Genomic DNA, 23,181 nt, shown 5'->3' with positions numbered 1-23,181 from the left:
TATTGCTGAACTGAAACAGTTTTGTAAAGAGGAATGGTCCAGAATTTCTCCTGACCGTTGTGCAGGTCTGATCTGCAACTACAGAAAATGTTTGGTTGAGTTTATTGCTGCCAAAGGAGGGTCAACCAGTTATTAAATGCAAGGGTTCACATACTTTTTACAACCTACACTTTGAATGTGTACATGTTGTGTTCAATAAAGACATGAAAACATATAATTGTTTGTGTGTTATTAGTTTAAGCAGACTGTCTAATTGTATTACCAATTTATTCAGAAATCCAGGTAATTCCAAAGGGTTCACATACTTTTCCTTGCCACTGTAAGTTAATGGAGCGTGAATATAGGAGAGGGTCGGATGACTGTGGTAGCTGTATGAGTTTATTGTCATGGAGTTGTTGATGCACTCACATTCAGGTTCAGTGAACTGCTCTAGTTCTCTATTGTAAATGCCTTTCGGGAGAATTCCGAAGTGTGCCATGTGATTAATAAAAAAAGAGGGAGCTGTTTGCCCCTCTGGATAACAGCCAGAACTGACGCTACTGAAGCAAAACTCCTAAATACATTCCCAGACGAAGAATGGGGACCAGATCTGATAAATTAACAAACAACAAACTGTTCTTCATTCTACAGTGTTGTTTTAAGATACTGATTATTGGTTAAATGACACAATAGGAAAACAAGGACAGGCAGATCATGCAAATTAAAAAGGCAGTTCAAATGGCAAGGGGGGGGGGCAGTCCAGAGAAAGATCACTTCAAAGTTTTGTTTCAAATTTCTTCTCTGCGTTAAAAAAATAAAATCTTAATTTGCCAGCTTTGGCAGCTGACACTTCAGTACTGGCAAAGGGTATGTGTACTGACAGGGGTTGGCCAGTGCATGTGTTTTACCCCTTTTCAGCTTGGTTGTGTAATGTTCAAGACCAAGGTGTGATCGTGTGGCCCTTTCTTTGTAGGCCTTTGTCCTCCTCCTTCCCCTTATACTGGGTGGACAAACTGGTAGACCAGTCTCTGGGAGACGTCAGGCTTGCGGATGATGCCCTTCTTGTAATACTGCCGTATGGAGCGGCTCAGCTTGTCATAGTTCATTGCTGGACGGTTCTTCCTCCGTCCCCAGAGTCTCGCCACATGAGCAGAGTCCTCGATTTTGAAAATACCTGGCAGACAGCAGAGTGGGATTAGATATGGAATACATTGTCACTCCATTCCATTGTCATTTACTGTCTTTTTGATGAAATTAAAAAATTATAAGAAAAATTATAAGAGAGAAGAGGATGGATTATTGCAGAGTTGAAAATACTTCTGAACTTATCCCATCCCAGTTCTTGGCAGTCACACAGCCTGCCTGGCTCACCTTTCTCCTTGTTGAGCCAGCGGATGCAGCGTCCGTAGTTGTGGGGCTTGAGGAGCAGCTCTCTGAGGAACTGCCACAGGTGGATGGGCTGGCCTGAGCACGACGAGTCTGCCTCCAACCACAGCTCCTCTCCGCCTGCAAAGAGGGGGGAGGGATGAGCACGCACACACACATATTTGCTAACAAGACTGCACTATACATGACCCTCTGCTCTTCTACCTAGGAGCTATGAACACAACTGTCGCTACTCCTTCCCAAGGGCCAACAACACTCTGGTGCTGGAGAAATGAGATTCATGTCACTTTCTGTCCTAACAAAGCTACTGGAGAAGAGGCTAAACCTACCTGTGATTTTGCTGTCTCCAACTGAACACCTCTCTTTCATCCAGGCAGCTGTGGGGAGAGAAAGAAGTGGATATAAAAAGAGAGAGATGAATTGTTGTATTGTTTCAACAGAATAATACAAGCTTCACTATAGAAAACAGTAGTACAGTATGTGCAGACTGCCTACGCTAGTCATACAACTACAGTATTATAACACAGCTGAATGTCTATGACAGTCATACAGCTACAGTATTATAACACAGCTGAATGTCTACGCCAGTCATACAGCTACAGTATTATAACACAGCTGAATGTCTATGACAGTCATACAGCTACAGTATTAGAACACAGCTGAATGTCTACGCTAGTCATACAGCTACAGTATTATAACACAGCTGAATGTCTATGCCAGTCATACAGCTACAGTATTATAACGCAGCTGACTGTCTACGCCAGTCATACAGCTACAGTATTATAACACAGCTGAATGTCTATGACAGTCATACAGCTACAGTATTATAACACAACTGAATGTTTACGCCAGTCATACAGCTACAGTATTATAACACAGCTGAATGTCTACGCCAGTCACACAGCTACAGTATTATAACACAGCTGAATGTCTACGCCAGTCATACAGCTACACTGACAAAAAATATAAACGCAACATGGAACAATGTCAAAGATTTTACTGAGTTACAGTTCATGTAAGGAAATAGGTCAATCAAAATGAATTCATTAGGCCCTATTCTATGGACTGGGAATACAGATATGCATCTGTTGGTCACAGATACCCTTTAAAATATAGGGGTGTGGATCAGAAAACCACAGCATTTGCATTATGCAGTGCGACACATCTCCTTCGCATAGAGTTGATAAGGCTGTTGATTGTGGCCTGTGGAATGTTGTCCCACTCCTCTTCAATGGCTGTGTGAAGTGGCTGGATATTGGCGTAAATTAGAACACGCTGTCGTTCACGTCGATTCAGAGCATCCAAACGTGTTCAAAGTGTGACATGTCTGGTTGGTATGCAGGCCGTGGAAGAACTGGAACATTTTCAGGTTCCAGGAATTGCATACAGATCCTTGTGACATGGAGCTGTGCATTATCATGTTGAAACATGAGGTGATGGGGGTGGATGAAAGGCATGACAAACGGCCTCAGGATCTCGTAACAGAATCTCTGTGCATTCAAATTAGCATTGATACAATGGGCAGCCATACGCCAAACCATAACCCCACCACCCCCATGGGGCACTCTATATTAACAATATTGACAGCAAACTGCTCGCCCACACAACGCCATGCACAACGTCTGCAATCTGCCTGCTACAGTTCAAAATGGGATTCATCTGTGAGGAGCACACTTCTCCAGCGTGCAAGCGGCGATCGAAGGTGAGCATTTTCCCATTGAAGTCGGTTGCAACGCCGAACTGCAGTCAGGTCAAGATCCTGACTGACGAGTACGCAGGTAAGCTTCCCTGAGATGGTTTCTGACAGTTTGTGCAGAAATTTTACAGTTGTACAAACCCACAGTTCCATCAGCTGTCTGGGTGGCTGGTCTCAGACGATCCCGCAGGTGAAGAAGCCGGATGTGGAGGTCCTAGGCTGGCGTTGTTACATGTGGTCTGCAGTTGTGAGGCCGGTTGGAAATACTGCGCTAATTCTCTAAAACAACATTGGAGGCGGCTTATGGTAGAGAAATTAACATTCCATTATCTGGCAGCAGCTCTGGTGGACATTCCTGCAGTCACCATGTCATTTGCACGCTCCCTCAAAACTTGAGACCACTGTTGCATTGTGTTGTTTGACAAAACTGCACATTTTAGAGTGTTCTATTTTCCCCAGCACAAGGTGCTGTGTAATGATCATGCTGTTGAATCAGCTTCTTGATATGCCACACCTGTCAGGTGGATGGGTTATCTTGGCAAAGAGAAATGCTCACTAACATGGATGTAAACACATTTGTGCACAATGCTTTTTGTGCATATGGAACATTTCTGATAAAGTATATTTCAGCTCATGAAATATGGGACCAACACTTTACATGTTGCGTTTGTATTTGTGTCCAGTGTTTCCAGTTATTTGTCTCATTTACATTTTAGTCATTAAGCAGACGCTCTTATCCAGAGCAACTTACAGTAGTGATTGCATACATTTCATACATTTAATTTTTTTTGTACTGGCCCCCCATGGGAATCAAACCCACAACCCTGGCATTGCACACACCATGCTGGCGTTGCAAACACCATGCTCTACCAACTGAGCCACAGTTAAGCCTGTGTCTCCACACCAGTCATATAGTTATTATAACACACCTGACTTCCAGATGTCCAGGTGGGCGTGCAGAGTGTCTCCACACTGAGGGACCCTCTGCCTGAAGTCCTCTTCACTCATGGCACACAGGTCTTTCCCAGTCAGCTCCTGGAAGGTCTTTCCAGCCTGAGGCAGTCTGTACAGATGCTCTGTCCACAGCAACCACTTCTGAACGTTCCCCGAGCTCCACTCCATGGGGTCTGGGGATAACAGATAAAAACAATAAAATATAACTATTTTTTGGGTTAGTCCCCTATACATCTATAGAAACTATTAGCTAGCAGTACTATTAACTAGCAGTAACAATTTTCAATAACTGTCAACTTCATGTCTGTTGACCTTCAATAGGGAAGGATCTTTTCAGGGTAAAAAAAACTGTGTGTGTGTGTGTGTGTGTGTGTGTGTGTGTGTGTGTGTGTGAGACCAAAGATCAAGTGACACTGTAGTATAGGGACCACACACACATCTAGTGTCTCCACTGTGTTCATGGTTGTTTTGGTAACCCTCTTTAACTACCCTGAATAGATCCCTCCCTATATGTATCTATGTATGTGTATGTATGCAGACATATACAGACACAAATGCTGTCAGTCAGAGGCCTATCACTGTCTTCATCTCAAGCTGTTTATTTGACTAGTATTTGCTCTGTGAGGTTCACTCTGGGTAAACTCTAATCACAGGCATGAGCTGGGGAGAATGGTGGTTTGCAAGATACGGTACTGTTCTGTTGTGTACTCTACAATCATTTTCATCAGTTGAACGCACCATGACACCACATTTTTGATACAACAGCAGCAGCAGGACGAGGGGCTCTGAGATGTCAGGGTGTGACTGACTGAAGACATCTTACAGTACACATACAGTACTGTATTCCTTCAACCTGCTGTTTGCTTTGCCAGTTGAACAGACCTCACCCAAGTACTGTGTACACGGCTGTTGGCAGGCGAGCAACAACGTCATTCCCATAAAGTCCTGTTGGGTATTTGTTAAACGCATGCAAAGGTTGGGATTATACAGATCCTGGAGCAGACAAACATGACTTGCGTCAGAGAGATATTCTTCATCGAACTGTCATCCAGCCATTATCATCTAGCAGCAGGAGTATCTTTTGTCTCAGGGAGACGTGTCTGCTCTCAATCAATATATCAATACCTCTGTCAATACCTGGACAGTAATGCATGAATACGCTAGAATGATCGGCCATGGTGTTCTTAATGCTATTAGATAATAAGCAGAGTCTACTGCACACCCACAGCTGATTAGTGAAGGTGCTGGAGGCAAAAAGCAAAACTGGAGAAACCGGAAAAAGTACACTTCCAGTCAGATGCACATTCTATGCTATTTTGTTTGTTTTTTCGCATTGTTTGTAACTTATTTTGTACATAATGTTGCTGCTTCTGTCTCATGCCTCGTTATTGTTATTTTCTTGTGTTACTTTTCATTTAATTACATTTTTTACTTTAGTTTATTTAGTAAATATTTTCTTAACTCTATTTCTTGAACTGCATTGTTCGTTAAGGGCTTGTAAGTAAGCATTTCACGGTAAGGTCTACACCTGTTGTTTGGCGCATGTAACAAATAAAATTTGATTTGATTTTTCATTTGATTTCTTTAATTATGGCTGAGCTTTCAGTCAGTCGACCTTCTTTTAATGCTCTTGAAAAGGAGACAGGATCATGCAGCGATGGCAGCCACAGAATAACAATTAGGAGAAAGTGCATGGACTATGGTTTGTACCCCACATCTAATATGAAATGCACAGAATGCTGATGTAACAACCATCAGTTAATTGTACATTGGACATGGAATGAGGATCCACCACAGAACATAGCTTCAAACAGAAATATCTATAAACTCTAATAATAATAATTATAGAATGAGAGTGGCAGCTTACTACAGTACCAGTACCTACCTGGGGTGATGTTGAGCAGCTTGCAGGCCGTCTCGATGTCCTTCAGAACCTCTCCGACCACCATGCTCTGGACCTGCTCCAGGGAGCGCTCCTCCTCCTGGCCCTCTAGCCCCGGGGAGAGCCCCAGGGCCTGGCTGTCGATGACGGGGCACTGCTCAGGCTCCTCTCCGTGCGCCGTCCTGGGTACAGGGACAGGCACGGCGCAGGCCAAACCCGGGGAGGCCTCGGACACCTTCACCAGCCAGGCGGAGTCCTCGGTAAAGAGCATATCGAAGCAGGACAGGTAGAGGCCCGGAAAGCCGCGATGCTCCAGAGCCTCCATGCAGGGCTTGGTGTCCTCCATCTCCCAGGCAGCCCCGGCCCTGTGTCCCATGTTGCTCTCGGGCAGACCTAGGCGGGGCGGAAACAATGGGCTGCTGCCCTCTGATGATAGACTCTCCCCCGGACTCGACATGGCTGCTGCCTCCTGGAATGGACATGTGGTTTACAATAGTCATGAAGATTTACAGGTCAAAGGTCAAAGTATTACATCAGTATTTTCTATTTGATATGTTTATATACTGTAGGTGTGGAGATACAGTGCATTGGCCTCATTCATAAAGTTTGGATGATGAAATAATGAAAAACAACGGTTTGTCATCAAATGGTGTTTGTTCCTGTAACACCATTTCAGCTGAGTGCTATGCGGATAATTCTCTGACACTTTCACATAGCCTACTTGTTGACCCAAAGTAAGCAAGTGTTTCTTTATTTAAGTGGGAATGAGCAATAGCACGCAATAGCTCTCTTATTTCATATTCAAATCAGTTCAATGTCGGACAGGAAAACGTAAAAGACTCTTTCACTGAAAACTCTGTAAAGAAGATGTTGCCAGTGACCTAAACGAGCTTCCTGATAGCCAAATTGTAATAACGTTTTGGAATTATTTAAATGATTGAAATTCCAAAACAAAGTATTATGAACATATCATTTTATGTAGTAGGTGTTATTCCTGCAGTAAATCAAAATCACAGTACCTTCGAGAAACTATCCGTGCCCAAAGCTCCGGCTGCTAAACATGCAACAGTTTCAAAACTGTAAGAAAGTCCATCAGAGGGACTGCGGGTGTTAGCCCTCAAGGGGATTGTGGGTGTGAGTCATCCAGGGGATTGTGGGTGTTAGCCCTCAAGGGGATTGTGTGTGTGAGTCATCCAGGGGATTGTGGGTGTGAGTCCTCCAGGGGATTGTGGCTGTGAGTCCTCCAGGGGATTGTGGGTGTGAGTCCTCCAGGGGATTGTGGGTGTGAGTCCTCCAGGGGATTGTGGGTGTGAGTCCTCCAGGGGATTGTGGGTGTGAGTCCTCCAGGGGATTGTGGGTGTGAGTCCTCAAGGGGATTGTGGGTGTGAGTCATCCAGGGGATTGTGGGTGTGAGTCCTCCAGGGGATTGTGGGTGTGAGTCCTCCAGGGTATTGTTGGTGTGAGTCCTCCAGGGGATTTTAGGTGTGAGTCCTCCAGGGGATTGTGGGTGTGAGTCCTCCAGATGGACTGCGGTGCCGGGTGTGACTCCTCCAGAGCACACAGACCAGAGCAGAAACTGAAGTGAGAGAGTTTGCTGGGGCTCTTTAAGTGTGTCTGGAGCCAAGTGAAGAAATGACTGGTGAAATGACCCTGAAGATATTCACTGCACAGTGCACAGCACCAGCAGGACAGGCATGGGGCAAAACGGATTTGACTGAGTCTCTTACTTGTGGGTCATTGGCCTAGAATGGGTTGTGACTTGGGGGTAGGTGACTTGTATTGAGGCCTAAAGCGGTATGACTGCCTGCCTTTGCCTTTCAAGGTGCCATTTCCGCAGTCCTTAGACTCCACTGTCAGCTGGAGTTTTTAATCAAATGAAAGAAAGATCATGTGGAGGAGAAGATAACTCAAATATGGCGTGACAATGGGCTGGTGTTGTTGTCTGCTCAGGAAAAGTTTCAGAAGAATTTGGAGGAATTTGTATTTCTTGTGTCAATTCACTCTATTTACGTACATGTTGGTTTCAGTAGTTTGCCCTGCCTCATGTAAAATGTCCCAGAGTTATTTCTCAACATATGACCTGAACAGGAAAAACGCTCCCTTGCCTTTAGAACATTTTCTTCACAGGTGCATTTCTACTGGCATTAAAGTTCCATCCTAAGTCAACATCAGAGGATGCCAGTGTAATCACAGGATGACCTCACTTATGGTTAAGTGTACCTGGCTACCTGCTGCCACAGGTGGTAGAAGGGAAGGAGCATAGGTGTCATACAGACAGGGTTATCAGTAGTTGTGCTATGTTAAAAGATGCCTGCTCTCACATAGCACATGTTCAAAGAGTGGCATGCTTTGTTTGTCCAAAGAGACTGTTAGCCACTGTATTAATAAAACAGCTATAACACTACCGTGCCACACCCAGCAACAGCCCCCGAAGCCATCAATAAGGAAGATATATTTACGTTGATCCATTTTTCCACTTGTTATATTGTTGTTTATTAAAGAAACTGTTGTCATAGAATATTCCCTGGGGTGGGAAAAAGGCTTATTTAGCATTACCCAAATGATCCTTGCAGGAATACACTTGACAGACCTACAACAGCCCTGTATCAGTCCCAGAGCTGTAATCACCCTAAAGGAAATGAAGTTATGCTCACCATAATAGTTCTACTCTCTCTTCTCTCTCTCTCTATTTCTCTATTCTCTGTGTCTCCAACCCCCAGTCTACCCCCTCCCCCATTCCTCCTTTTATCTCCCAAATGTCCTGCTAAGGGTCTAGGGATAACCCACTGTGTGTTCCCTTCATCAGGAGTCAGATTAAAAAGCGCCAGGCAGTGTCCCGGCTAGCCTGCTGTGTGTCCACTCTCCTCTGTAACAGCTTGTGCTAAGCCCATTAGCTTGGCAAATGTAGCCATATTAGCTTTTTCCAAAAGGAGAGGGGACGGGAGAAAGAGGCGCAAACATGCTCCCCAGGGGAAGGATTAAGGGCCTGCCTGATCTCTAAATGAGTTTGGTCAAGACGGTGATATTCATTTCAGGAGAATTAGGCTCTGCTCCATTTGCTGGTCAGGTCAGACACACAGTCAGAGGGACTATAGATGTGAAGGCAGCCATCCTCCCTGGTAACCATCCAGGGCAGGCCTTAGACACACATTCAGAGGGACTATATCCTTGAAGGCAGCCATCCTCCCTGGTAACCATCCAGGGCAGGCCTTAGACACACAGTCAGAGGGACTATATCCTTGAAGGCAGCCATCCTCCCTGGTAACCATCCAGGGCAGGCCTTAGACACACAGTCAGAGGGACTATAGCCGTGAAGGCAGCCATCCTCCCTGGTAACCATCCAGGGCAGGCCTTAGACACACAGTCAGAGGGACTATAGCCGTGAAGGCAGCCATCCTCCCTGGTAACCATCCAGGGCAGGCCTTAGACACACAGTCAGAGGGACTATAGCCGTGAAGGCAGCCATCCTCCCTGGTAACTAAATTCATTCCTCTTTCTTTGCTTTCTGGGCTTACTCTGCATCTCAGCTTGATGTTCAGCTAGAGTCTCTGTGGTTCCTAACCAGCTTTAATATGACAGGTCCTCTATGGAGACATGTAGTATGTAGGATGGGTGGTCAGGTTAAGTATCAGTAATTGTGTGGGGTCCTATCCCTATGAGAAGCTCATTAAGGCAAAACTTTCTTTAATATAAATAATGTGTTTAACATTAAGTATTGTATATCTAAAGGTTTTTCCATTTCAATATTAGGATGCGAGTGACTAGTGACTTTGTGAGGAATAGTCGAATACCCTGACTGCTTGGTCTTTTACAAGACTGTTGTTTCTGGTTTAAAATGACTCTTTGAGACAAAAGTTGACATAAGTAATAGATATAGGGAAATGCAACAGTCACCACATTTCCCTTGTTAAGTCCTCTCCCTGTGCTCCTCCAAAGAGCTCCCTTGTTTGATTTTGGGGTTAAATAAGTATATATAGTCAGGCATGTTTGCTGTGTGTGTAAATGTGTACGGTTTAAAGAGAGATCTGGAGCCTCAGGGATTCGTTGTCATTGTTTCTCATGGGAAACTTGGAACCGACGAATGAAAGAACAGTTCCGAGACGAAAGAAAAGAAAAGATAATGATTGCGCTCTACGGCAGGCTCCTTCCACAACAAGAGAATGCTGGGAAGCTACATATACCCAGCAAAGTCTGCTGTTCCCAGGAAATAGTCTTTGCTGAGAGAAATATAACCTAATACAGCCATTTGACTCTCCTTACACCCTGTCATAATGTTTTTATTTAACCTTTATTTAACCAGGAACTCCAATTGAGGTCAGAGGAAATCTTTAACACGCTGATAACCAGGTGTTTTATATGAGGTCTGTTCAAAAAGTAAAGACCCAAGAAGCTTGTGTCAATAATGAAGAGATATTGAAAACACATTTAAAAAATTACGATATGTGTGCAGAGAAAAGTACAATGAACGGGACTCATTTTAAGTATTCGTGGTGAGAGTTCACAATAGATCAATGTGTCATTATTTAGATCAGTCATTCAGTAACAATTGAAATCTTTATAACAATGACACAAACATGTTCTGTCCCCTAGCTCTCTTCCCAACTGACGGCATACACCTCACACTATTAAACTTCAAACGGTGAAGTCTTGGAATTAGTCAAATATCTGTATACCTCTGGCCCTTCTTTGGACACTGTGTTAATTAACCTCCAGACGGGCTTCAATGCCATACAACTCTCCTTCCGTGGCCTCCAACTGCTCTTAAATGCAAGTAAAACTAAATGCATGCTATTCAACCGATCGCTGCCCGCACCTACCCGCCCGTCCAGCATCACTACTCTGAACGGTTCTGACTTAGAATATGTGGACAACTACAAATACCTAGGTGTCTGGTTAGACTGTAAACTCTCCTTCCAGACTCACATTAAGCATCTCCAATACAAAATTAAATCTAGAATCGGCTTCCTATTTTCCAACAAAGCATCCTTCACTCATGCTGCCAAACATACCCTCGTAAAACTGACCATCCTACCGATCCTCGACTTTGGCGATGTCATTTACAAAATAGCCTCCACCACTCTACTCAACAAATTGGATGCAAGCTATCACAATGCCATGCGTTTTGTCACCAATGCCCCATATACTACCCACCACTGCGACCTGTACGCTCTCGTTGGCTGGCCCTCGCTTCATACTCGCCGCCAAACCCACTGGCTCCAGGTCATCTACAAGTCTCTGCTAGGTAAAGCTCCGCCTTATCTCAGCTCACTGGTCACCATAGCAGCACCCACCCGTAGCACGCGCTCCAGCAGGTATATCTCACTGGTCACCCCCAAAGCCAATTCTTCCTTTGGCCGCCTTCCAGTTCTCTGCTGCCAATGACTGGAACGAACTGCAAAAATCACTGAAGCTGGAGACTCATATCTCCCTCACTAGCTTTAAGCACCAGCTGTCAGAGCAGCTCACAGATCACTGCACCTGTACATAGCCCATCTGTAAATAGCCCATCCAACTACCTCATCCCCATACTGTATTTATTTATTTATCTTGCTCCTTTGCACCCCAGTATCTCTACTTGCACATTCATCCTCTGCACATCAACCATTCCAGTGTTTAATTGCTATATTGTAATTACTTCGCCACCATGGCCTACTTATTGCCTATACCTCCTTTATCCTACCTCATTTGCAAATCAAATCAAATCAAAGTTAATTTGTCACTTGCACCGAATAGACCTTACAGTGAAATGCTTACTTACTGGCTCTAGCCAATAGTGCAAAAAATGTATTAGGTGAACAATAGGTAGGTTAAGAAATAAAACAACAGTAAAAAGACAGGCTATATACAGTAGCGAGGCTATAAAAGTAGCGAGGCTACATACAGATAACAGTTAGTCATACTGATTGAGGTAGTATGTACATGTAGATATGGTTAAAGTGACTATGCATATTTGATGAACAGAGAGTAGCAGTAGCGTAAAAGAGGGGTTGGCGGGTGGTGGGTGGTACACAATGCAGATAGCCTGGTTAGCCACGGTGTGAGAGCACTGGTTGGTCGGCCCAACTGAGGTAGTATGTACATGAATGTATAGTTAAAGTGACTATGCATATGTGATAAACAGAGAGTAGCAGCAGCGTAAAAAGAGGGGTTGGGGGGGGCACACAATGCAAATAGTCCGGGTAGCCATTTGATTACCTCCACACACTGTATGTAGACTTTTTCTACTGTATTATTGATTGTATGTTTGTTTTACTCCATGTGTAACTCTGTGTTGTTGTATGTGTCGAACTGCTTTGCTTTATCTTGGCCAGGTCGCAGTTGTAAATAACAACTTGTTCTCAACTAGCCTACCTGGTTAAATAAGGGTGACTTTTTTTTATTTTTTATACAATAATAATTAGTCTAGACATTTCTTTTGTGGACATAAATATTTTACAGAAACAAACTGTAATTGCAGAAAACAGTAAAAGCTGAAAACTTCATAACTTCTTGACTCACTGTCTAATTAATATTAATCAACCATGATGACTGTATCACCCAGGAGCATTCACATATACTGTATATTTGCATGTCCCTGGGACACATTTCTGGACATATTTCCTATTGACTACTTTCCAAGCAAATCTCTTGAGTTATTCCCCTCTTTCTCTATGGATACCTGGAAAGACCCCAGAAAGGTAAGCAAGAATCAAGAAGCATTTCATCACCATGTAAAGTACCTCTAATATATTAATTGTGACATATCCCTACTGCAGGTGACTGCATGTTATGAAGCACAGTATGCCCTTAACCTTTCCAGGGTAACAATGCCCTCTGGTATAAATCAATCAATGAACAATAGTGGTTGAATCTACATGACTGGATTTGAATGAGGGATGTTGGTTTTTATTTCCTTGTTTAGAAGGGATTGGTATGAATTAGAGTGAATGGTTTATTTCTGTGTCACGCTATTTTGCTATTCTTGTGACAGGACCATTTCCACCTGCAATGGCATCAGGCCAGGATCTTCAGAGAGGGGTGGCTACAGTTACCTTGTTTTATATTTTTTTAAATATTTGATTGCTGATTTATTACCCTGAATTGGATGTTTTTAGTGTGGAGAGCTATTGAGCACCTGCACCCTTTATCTTTTCAATCTCTGAAAAGAATGTGGGCGAAATGCACTTTGTTATTTATTTTGAGACATATTCATGTGCTATGGTGTTATGGGTTGGGTAGCAGCCAAACCAAAACAGCTACTTTTCTGTACAACCTAAATCCATCAGGTTGGGATCCTCCAGTATCTCTTATTTGAAAGATACTTTGCATATTATGGCAGATAAATCCAAAATACACAGATGGATGCAATAGCACAGATTCTGTAGTATCTTAATGTTGAATAAAATACAATAAACTAAAATACCACAATTGTGTGGTATGACTCAGGAAATTTGAATATTTACATCTTTATCAGCATAAGAGCTACAAACTGTATGTGTTTGACAGTGTTGGGTCATAGTGAGCTACATTTAGTTAAACTAGTCATTTAACTACATTTTGCTGTAGCTTGGTGGTAGTTTAACTAAATTCAAATCTTGGTAGTGTTTGACAGTACTTGATATGTTGTTTTACCTCGTAGCGGTGCAGCTAACTACTGGAACCACACACTACTTTTAAAAAATCAAATGTGGGTCAAGTAATAATAATTGCCTTTATTTTTTGGCATCAGAACTGCCTAATTCTCACTTGAAACATTGTTTTAGTGTTTAATACACTAAATTACACTTTCTGTTAACATATGACCCAAAGTGATCTCTTCTTGCAATTTGTAGTCTATGACATTTCAGATGTACATATAATAAGTATTTTGGATGTAGTGACCTACAAAAATACAAACGCAACATGCAATAATTTCAAAGATTTTACTGAGTTACAGTTCACATAAAGAAATCAGTCAGTTGAAATAAATTAATTAGGCCCCAGATATGCATCTGTTGGTCACAGATAGCAATTATTTTTAAAAGGTAGGGACATGGAATTGAAAACCAGTCAGTATCTGGTGTGACCACCATTTGCTTCATGCAGCGCAACACATCTCCTTCGCATAGAGTTGATCAGGCTGTTTGTAGCCTGTGGAATGTTGTCCCACTCCTCTTCAATGGCTGCGCAAAGATGCTGGATATTGGCGGGAACTGAAACACACTGTCGTACACGTCAATCCAAAGGATCCCAAACGTGGCCAATGGGTGACATGTCTGGTGAGTATGCAGGCCATGGAAGAACTGGGCCATTTTCAGCTTCCAGGAATTGTGTACAGATCCTTGCGACATGTGGCCGTGCATTATCATGCTGAAACATGAGGTGATGGTGGCGGATGAATGGCACGACAATGGGCCTCAGGATCTCGTCACGGCATCTCTGTTCATTCAAATGGCCATCGATAAATTGCAATTGTGTTCGTTGTCTGTAGCTTATGCCTGCCCATACCATAAGTCTCCAGCATGCCAGTGGCCATCGAAGGTGAGCATTTGCCCACTGGAACTGCAGTCAGGTCAAGACCCTTGTGAGGATGACAAGCAAGCAGATCAGCTTCCCTGAGACGGTTTTTACAAACCCACAGTTCCATCAGCTGTCCGGGTGGCTAGTCTCAGACGATCCCGCAGGTGGAAGAAGCCGGATGTGGAGGTCTTGGACTGGTGTGGTTACATGTGGTCTGCGGTTGTGAGGTCGGTTGGGCATACTGCCAAATTCTCTAAAACGACGTTGGAGGCGGATTATGGTAGAGAAATGAACATTCAATTATCTGGCAACAGCTCTGGTGAACATTCCTGCAGTCAGCATGACAATTGCACTTTCCCTCAAAACCTGAGACATCTGTGGCATTGTGTTGTGTGACAAAACTGCACATTTTAGAGTGGCCTTTTATTGTCCCCAGCACAAAGTGCATCTGTGTAATGATCACGGTGTTTAAACAGCTTCTTGATAAGGCACACCTGTCAGGTGGATGGATTATCTTGGAAAAGGAGAAATGCTCACTAACAGGGATGTAAATGCATTTGTTCATAACATTTTTGAGAAATATGCTTTCTGTGCATTCAGTATGGAACATTTCTGGGATCTTTTATTTCAGCTCATGAAACATGGGACCAACACTTCACATGTTGAGTTTATATTTATGGGCAGTTTTCTTTTTCAAAGTAACTTTAGTCAACTATATTTTTCTTAGGGGTAGTTTTAGTGTAGCTTAACGTCTTTCAGTGTGAAGTAATTGGTAGCATGGCAAACTATATTTTCAGAGTAGCTTCCCTAATGGTGCTTGATCTCTCTTCATAAAACATAACCCCATAGACCTTTACCTCATAAGACACAGTGCCTTCATACCCCTTGACTTATTCCACATTTTGTTGTGCTACAGCCTGACTTCAAAATAAATTCTACACACAATACCCCATAATTACAAAGTGAAAACATGATTTAAGATTTTTTTTTTCAATCCTTTTTAGAAGCACCTTTCTGGGTAAGTGTATAAAAGCTTTCAACGCCTGAAATTTTCCCATTATTCTTCTCAAAATTCTTAAAGCTCTGTCAAATTGGTTGTTGATAATTGCTAGACAACCATTTTCAGGTCTTGCCATAGATTTTTAAGTAGATTTAAGTCAAACCTGGCCACTCAGGAACATTCAATGTCGTTTTGGTAAGTAACTCCAGTGTTTTTGGCCTTGTGTTTTAGGTTATTGTCCTGCTGAAAGGTGAATTCATCTCCCAGTGTCTGTTGGAAAGCAGACTGAACCAAGAATTCAAGATTTTGCTTGTGCTCGAAAATGCTTGAAAATATGGATAGTGGTACTCAGTAATGTGTTGCATTGGATTTGGCCCAAACATAACACTTTGTATTCAGGACAAGATGTTAATTGCTTCGCAACATTTTTTGCAGTATTACAGAATAGTTGTTATTCTGTACAGGTTTCCTTCTTTTCACTCTGTCAATTAGGTTAGTATTGTGGAGTAACTACAATGTTGTTCATCCATCCTCAGTTTTTTCTTATCACAGCCATTAAACTCTGTAACTGCTTTGGCCTCATGGTGAAATCCCTGAGCAGTTTCCTTCCTTAAGTTTTGAAAGGCTGGTCATGGCTCACAACAACACCATCATCCCAGAAACCCTAGACCCACTCCAATTTGCATATCGCCTCAACAGATCCACAGATGACGCAATCTCTGTTGCACTCAACACTGCCCTTTCCTACCTGGGCAAAAGAAACACCTACGTGAGAATGCTGTTCATTGACTACAGCTCAGTGTTCAACCCCAAAGTGGCCTCAAAGCTCATCACTAAGCTAAGGACCCTGGAACTAAACACCTCCCTCTGCAACTGGATCCTGGACTTCCTGACGGGCCGCCCCCAGGTGGTAAAGGTAGACAACAACACATCTGCTACGCTGATCCTCAACACGGGGGCCCCTTTGGGGTGCGTGCTTAGTCCCCTCCTGTACTCCCTGTTCACCCATGACTGCGTGGTCAAGCACGACTCCAACACCATCATTAAGTTTGCCTACGACATAACGGTGGTAGGCCTGATCACCAATAACAGCGGGACAGCCTATAGGTCAGACACCTTGAAGTGTGGTGCCAGGACAACAACCTCTCTCTCAACGTGATCAAGATAAAGGAGATGATCATGCACTACAGGAAAAGGAGGGCCGAGCATGGCCCCATTCTCTTCGACGGGGCTGTAGTGGAGCAGATTGAGAGCTTCAAGTTCCTTGGTGTCCACATCACCAACAAACTATCATGGTGTGGGGGCTGTGCTTTGGCAAAGTGGGTGGGGTTATATCCTGCCTGTTTGGCCCTGTCCGGGGGTATCATCGGATGGGGCCACAGTGTCTTCTGATCCCTCCTGTCTCAGCCTCCAGTATTTATGCTGCAGTAGTTTATGTGTCGGGGGGCTAGGGTCAGTCTGTTACATCTGGAGTATTCTCTTGTCTTATCCGGTGTCCTGTGTGAATGTAAATATGCTCTCTCTAATTCTCTCTTTCTCTCTTTCTTTCTTTCTCTCGGAGGACCTGAGCCCTAGGACCATGCCTCAGGACTACCTGGCATGATGACTCCTTGCTGTCCCCAGTCCACCTGGCCATGCTGCTGCTCCAGTTTCAACTGTTCTGCCTGCGGCTACGGAACCCTGACCTGTTCACCGGACGTGCTTGTTGCACCCTCGACAATTACTATGATTATTATTATTTGACCATGCTGGTCATTTACGAACATTTTAACATCTTGACCATGTTCTGTTATAATATCCACCCGGCACAGCCAGAAGAGGACTGGCCACCCCTCATAGCCTGGTTCCTCTCTAGGTTTCTTCCTAGGTTTTTGGCCTTTCTCAGGAGTTTTTCCTAGGGAGTTTTTCCCAGCCACCGTGCTTCTTTCACATGCATTGCTTGCTGTTTGGGGTTTTAGGCTGGGTTTCTGTACAGCACTTTGAGATTTCAGCTGATGTACGAAGGGCTATATAAATAAATTTGATTTGATTTGTGTAAACACACCAAGAAAGTTGTGAAGAGGGCACAACAACGCCGATTCCCCCCCAGGAGACTGAAAAGATTTGCCATGGGTTGTCATATCCTCAAAAAGTTCTACAGCTTCACCATCAAGAGCATCCTGACTGGTTGCATCACTGCCTGGTATGGCAACTGCTCGGCATCCGACTGTAAGGCGCTACAGAGTGTAGTTCGTATGGCCCAGTACATCACTGGGGCCAAGCTTCCTGCCATCCAGGACCTCTTTACCAGGCGGTGTCAGAGTAAGGCCCTAAAAATTGCCAAAGACTCCAGCCACCCTAGTCATAGACTGTTCTCTCTGCTACTGCACGGCAAGTGGTATCATGTTAAACACTACTATTTCACACAGAGTGAGTCCATGTATCTCATTATGTGACTTGTTCAGAAACTGTTTACTACTGAACTTATTTAGGCTTGCCATAACAAATGGGTTGAAGACTTATTGACTCATGACATTTCAGCTTTTCATATTTTTATTTTTTTTACATAATTCCACTTTGACATTATGGTGGTATTGTATTTAGACCAGTGACAAAAATAAAACTATTTTTTTAATTATTTTAAATTCAGGCTGTAACACAACAAATGTGGAAAAAAGTAAAGGAGTGTGAGTACTTTCTGAAGGCACTGTAACTGCAAAGTCATTTTCTTTCTGAAAACATACAATAAGACCAACACAGAGTGAACCAACACAGAGTGAACAGCACCTGATAAATCAGCCATAAGAACACACCCTGGAGACAGTTCTGTTTCTTTTTTTTCTTTCTTACACACAGACCCCACAGAAAGTGAATGCTGACCACCTGTCCAACTCCTTACCTGGGCCAAGGTGTGCTGGTCTCTGGGTGGTCTCTAGCAAGGATACTGCTGAGTGTAGACAAGACAGGACAGCAACAGATGTAACGTAGACTAGTGGTGATGATGACGTCTGGTCCAGTTAGCCCAGACTCCTCTTCTGTTAGCCTGCAGATGTCTGGTGTTTTCTGATGGGCCAGGAGATGCACCAGGCAGGAAGGCAAGCAGGTACCAGGTAGGGCAGGCAGGCAGGCCTCTATGTCACCCAGAAGACTGATGAAGAATCGTCTGCATTGGGACCTGAGGGCTGAGGCTGTCTCCTAGACTCTACTAGGTCACTCAAAAGATTTGAAAGGTGCAGCCTAAAAGCACACCAAGGCTAACTTACGCTATTGGTGACACTATACCTGCTGTGGGTGTGACAGAGGGAGAGCAAGAGCGTGTGAAGGAATTTCAGTTCCATTGGCTGCAGGTCATATTTATACTAGGGCAGCCTTGTTTACCTATGCACACAGTGTGTGTGTGTGTGTGTGTGTGTGTGTGTGTGTGTGTGTGTGTGTGTGTGTGTGTGTGTGTGTGTGTGTGTGTGTGTGTGTGTGTGTGTGTGTGTGTGTGTGTGTGTGTGTGTGTGTGTGTGAGCTGATCCCTGTCTGAGGGCCTTGTTGCCACCCCAGCCCACTCCTCCTAAAATAATGCCTAAGCCCCTTCAGATCACAGCCATTTCTCAACTCTGTTAGTACAACAGCGTGTGATCTTAGTTCAAAGTAAATGGGGGTCTGAGTGTCCATGACAACTTCTCATTTAATCTGGTAGATTCTGCAAAGGTAAACTGAAAAATCATTGGGAAATAGACAGTAGGTTGCTTTGTAAATTGTACTTGAAAAGGCAGTTATTTTGACATTTAAAAAATATAGTTGTCTTCTTTACTTGAATGTAGTTAGGCAGCACCTTAACTGTTAAATCAAATAACATTTTATTTGTCACGTGCTGAATACTACAGCTGTAGACCTTACCATGAAATGCTTACTAACAAGCCATTGACCAACAAGGCAGAATTATTTTGAAAGTAAGAAAATATTTGCTAAAAAAAGTACCACAGTAAAATAACAATAACGAGGCTATATACAGGGGGTTGTGGTACCGTTTAGTAGTTTTATAACTTAGGGGTAGAAGCTGTTAAGGAGCCATTTGGTCCTAGACATGGTGCTCCGGTACCGCTTGCCATGTGGTAGCAGAGAGAGCAGTCTATGACTAGGGTGGCTGGTGTCAATTATGTGGAGGTGAGGATAGAGTCAAGCGCAGGACACAGAACTGAGTAAAATAACGTGCTTTACTCTCGAAGAAACTCATAAGTCAAAATCCTCGCAGGGATAAATAATCCTGACACAAAACAACTAACACGATGACAAGCAAACAATCATGCACAAAACATAATGAGAACCAGAGGGTTAAATAGGGAAAATAATCATAACGAGATGGGAACCAGGTGTGAACAATCAAGACATAACAAATGGAAAAAGAAACGTGGATCAGTGGTAGCTAGAAAGCCGGTGACGATGACCACCGAATGCCGCCCGAACAAGGAGAGGCACCAACTTCGGCACCGCCTGGTATAGAGGTTCTGGAGGGCAGGAAGCTTGGCCCCAGTGATGTACTGGGCCGTACGCATTATCCTCTGTAGCGCCTTGCCGAGCAGTTGCTATACCATGCGGTGATGCAACCAGTCAGGATGCTCTCAATGGTGAAGCTGTAGAACTTTTTGAGGATCTGAGAACCCATGCCAAATTTTTTCAGTCTCCTGAGAGGGGTAATAGACATTGTCATGCCCTCTTTTTTAAAATATTTATTTAACTAGGCAAGTCAGTTAAGAACAAATTCTTATTTACAATGACAGCCTAAGAATAGTGGGTTAACTGCCTTGTTCAGGGGCAGAACGACAGATTTTTACCTTGTAAGCTAGGGGATTCAATCTAGCAACCTTTCGGTTACAGGCCCAACACTCTAACCACTAGGTACCCTCTTCACGACCGTCTTGTTGTGTTTGGACCATGATGGTTTGTTACTGATGTGGACACCAAGGAACTTGAAGCTCTCGACTCGCTCCACTACAGCCTCATCGATGTGAATCGTGCTTGCCCCTCCTTTTCCTGTAGTCCAGGATCAGCTCTTTTGTCTTGCTCACATTGAGGGAGAGGTTGTTGTCCTGACCCTACACTGCCAGGTCTCTGACTTCATCCCTAAATCAAATCAAATCAAATGTATTTATAAAGCCCTTCTTACATCAGCTGATATCTCAAAGTGCTGTACAGAAACCCAGCCTAAAACCGCAAACAGCAAGCAATGCAGGTGTAGAAGCACGGTGGCTAGAAAAAACTCCCTAGAAAGGCCAGAACCTAGGAAGAAACCTAGAGAGGAACCAGGCTATGAGGGTTGGCCAGTCCTCTTCTGGCTGTGCCGGGTGGAGATTATAACAGAACATAGCCAAGATGTTCAAATGTTCATAGATGACCAGCAGGGTCAAATAATAATAATCACAGTGGTTGTCGAGGGTGCAACAGGTCAGCACCTCAGAAAACGGTAGGAAATGGGAGTGAGGTCTCTGATGTGAGCCCACGGGAACAGTCTAACGAGGAGACTCTAGCGCAACCTGAGCCTGGGATGGGGGCTGCTTCTTCAGAGGGCGCTGGAAATGACATTGGGGCAGATGAGTGTTCTGGGGGTTCACCGGTGAGAGCCACGGGGAGGCCCAAGAGACTGATGCGACCTCCGGGTCATTTTAAGGATTTTGTTGTGTAACCCTAGGGGCTAGGGTTTAGAAAGGGGGGGGCTATGTAACGACCCGGTATTGTGTTCTGTGTTCGTGGGTGTGTTATGGTTCTCATGGCTACTAGCAGGGGTTGAATGTGTCAGGACAGAGGGAAAGGGTGGGGGGTATGATGGGTAATCCCGCGGGATTTGGAAATGCATAAATAGGGATTGCTGTCTCATCTCTCTCTCTCTTTCTGTTCGGGCCTTGATCTGTTCTTATGGGGGTGACCCTTAACCCGACATGGTGTAATTGTGTACGTCCGGTATTTAGCGGCGTGGGCTGTGGCCACAACAATAGCCCAGTTTAGGAATAAACCTGTGTTCTAACCTGCACACCTGGAGTCCGTCTCTTTTCCTTTTATGACCCAGCCGGGTCATTACATTACTCAGGAGTAAATGTCAGTTGGCTTTTCATAGCCTATCATTCAGAGTATCTCTACCGCTCCTGCTGTCTCTAGAGAGTTGAAAACAGTAGGTCTGGGAAAGGTAGCAGTCCGGTGAACAGGTCAGGGTTCCATAGCCGCAGGCAGAACAGTTGAAACTGGCGCAGCAGCACGGCCAGGTGGACTGGGGCCAGCAAGGAGTCATCAGGCCAGGTAGTCCTGAGGCATGGTCCTAGAGCTCAGGTCCTCCGAGAGAGAGAGAGAAAGAAAGAAAAAATTAGAGAGAGCATACTTGAATTCACACAGGACACCGGATAGGACAGGAGAAATACTCCAGATATAACAAACTGACCCTAGCCCCCTGACACATAAACTACTGCAGCATAAATACTGGAAGCTGAGACAGGAGGGGTCGGGAGACACTGTGGCCCATCCAACAATACCCCCGGACAGGGCCAAACAGGCAGGATAAAACCCCACCCACTTTGCCAAAGCACAGCCACCACACCACTAGAGGGATATCTTCAACCACCAACTTACCATCCTGAGACAAGGTCGAGTATAGCCCACAAATATCTCCGCCAAGGCACAACCCAAGGGGGGGGCACCAACCCAGACAGGAAGATCACGTCAGTGACTCAACCCACTCAAGTGACGCACCCCTCCTAGAGACGGCATGGAAGAGCACCAGTAAGCCAGTGACTCAGCCCCTGTAATAGGGTTAGAGGCAGAGAATCCCAGTGGAGAGAGGGGAACCGGCCAGGCAGAGACAGCAAGGGCGGTTCATTGCTCCAGTGCCTTTCCGTTCACCTTCACACTCCTGGGCCAGACTACACTCAATCATAGGACCCACTGAAGAGATGAGTCTTCAATAAAGACTTAAAGGTTGAGACCGAGTCTGCCTCTCTCACATGGGTAGGCATACCATAAAAATGGAGCTCTATAGGAGAAAGCCCTGCCTCCAGCTGTTTGCTTAGAAATTCTAGGGACATTTAGGAGGCCTGCATCTTGTGACCGTAACGTAAGTGTATGTATGTACGGCAGGACCAAATCGGAAAGATAGGTAGGAGCAAGCTCATGTAATGCTTTGTAGGTTAGCAGTAAAACCTTGAAATCAGCCCTTGCCTTACCAGGAAGCCAGTGTAGAGAGGATAGCACTGGAGTAATATGATACAATTTTGGGGTTCTAGTCAAGATACTAGCAGCCGTGTTTAGCACTAACTGAAGTTTATTTAGTGCTTTATCCGGGTAGCCGGAAAGTAGAGCATTGCAGTAGTCTAACCTAGAAGTGAGAAAAGCATGGATTAATTTGTCTGCATCATTTTTGGACAGAAAGTTTCAGATTTTTGCAATGTTACGTAGATGTAAAAAAGCTGTCCTTGAAACAGTCTTGATATGTTCGTCAAAAGAGAGATCAGGATCCAGGGTAACGCCGAGGTCCTTCACATTTTTAATTGAGACCACTGTACAACCATCAAGATTAGTTGTCAGATTCAACAGAATATCTCTTTGTTTCTTGGGACCTAAAACAAGCATCTCTGTTTTGTCCGAATTTAAAAGTAGAAAATCTGCAGCCTTCCACTTCCTTATGTCTGAAACACAGGCTTCCAGCCGAGGGCAATTTTGGGTATTCACCATGTTTCATCGAAATGTACAGCTGTGTGTCATCCGCATAGCAGTGAAAGTTAACAATTATGTGTCTGAATGACATCACCAAGAGGTAAACTACATAGTGAAAACAATAGTGGTCCTAAAACAGAA

General features: G+C 44.2%; 1 protein-coding gene across 1 annotated transcript; it reads right to left on the bottom strand.

The window, feature by feature from the left end:
* Positions 1 to 220: 220 nt before the first annotated feature.
* LOC115207392 (SAM pointed domain-containing Ets transcription factor-like) lies at positions 221 to 18,666 on the bottom strand. The gene is made up of 6 exons (XM_029774432.1): positions 18,254 to 18,666; positions 5,901 to 6,366; positions 3,991 to 4,188; positions 1,695 to 1,742; positions 1,351 to 1,485; positions 221 to 1,153 (listed from the first exon to the last, which is right to left on the bottom strand). Exons 2-6 carry the CDS (start codon positions 6,352 to 6,354, stop codon positions 975 to 977), a joined length of 1,014 nt encoding a protein of 337 aa, XP_029630292.1. The 5' UTR covers positions 6,355 to 6,366; positions 18,254 to 18,666; the 3' UTR covers positions 221 to 974.
* Positions 18,667 to 23,181: the final 4,515 nt, after the last annotated feature.

The sequence above is a fragment of the Salmo trutta genome, chromosome 14 (genome assembly GCF_901001165.1).
Source record: "Salmo trutta chromosome 14, fSalTru1.1, whole genome shotgun sequence".
In the NCBI taxonomy this organism is placed as follows: Eukaryota; Metazoa; Chordata; class Actinopteri; order Salmoniformes; family Salmonidae; genus Salmo; species Salmo trutta.
Note: the sequence above shows the minus strand (reverse complement) of the source record. Positions and strands in the feature narration are given on the sequence as shown.

Bases quoted from the DNA above. Each gene is read 5' to 3' on its own strand.
- LOC115207392 (XM_029774432.1), bottom strand. From the start codon at position 6,354: ATGTCGAGTCCGGGGGAGAGTCTATCATCAGAGGGCAGCAGCCCATTG. The intron at 4,189-5,900 runs GTAGGTACTGGT...TGTTATCCCCAG, and splicing joins GCTGCTCAACATCACCCCAG to ACCCCATGGAGTGGAGCTCG. The intron at 1,486-1,694 runs GTAGGTTTAGCC...CCCTCTTTGCAG, and splicing joins TGGAGACAGCAAAATCACAG to GCGGAGAGGAGCTGTGGTTG.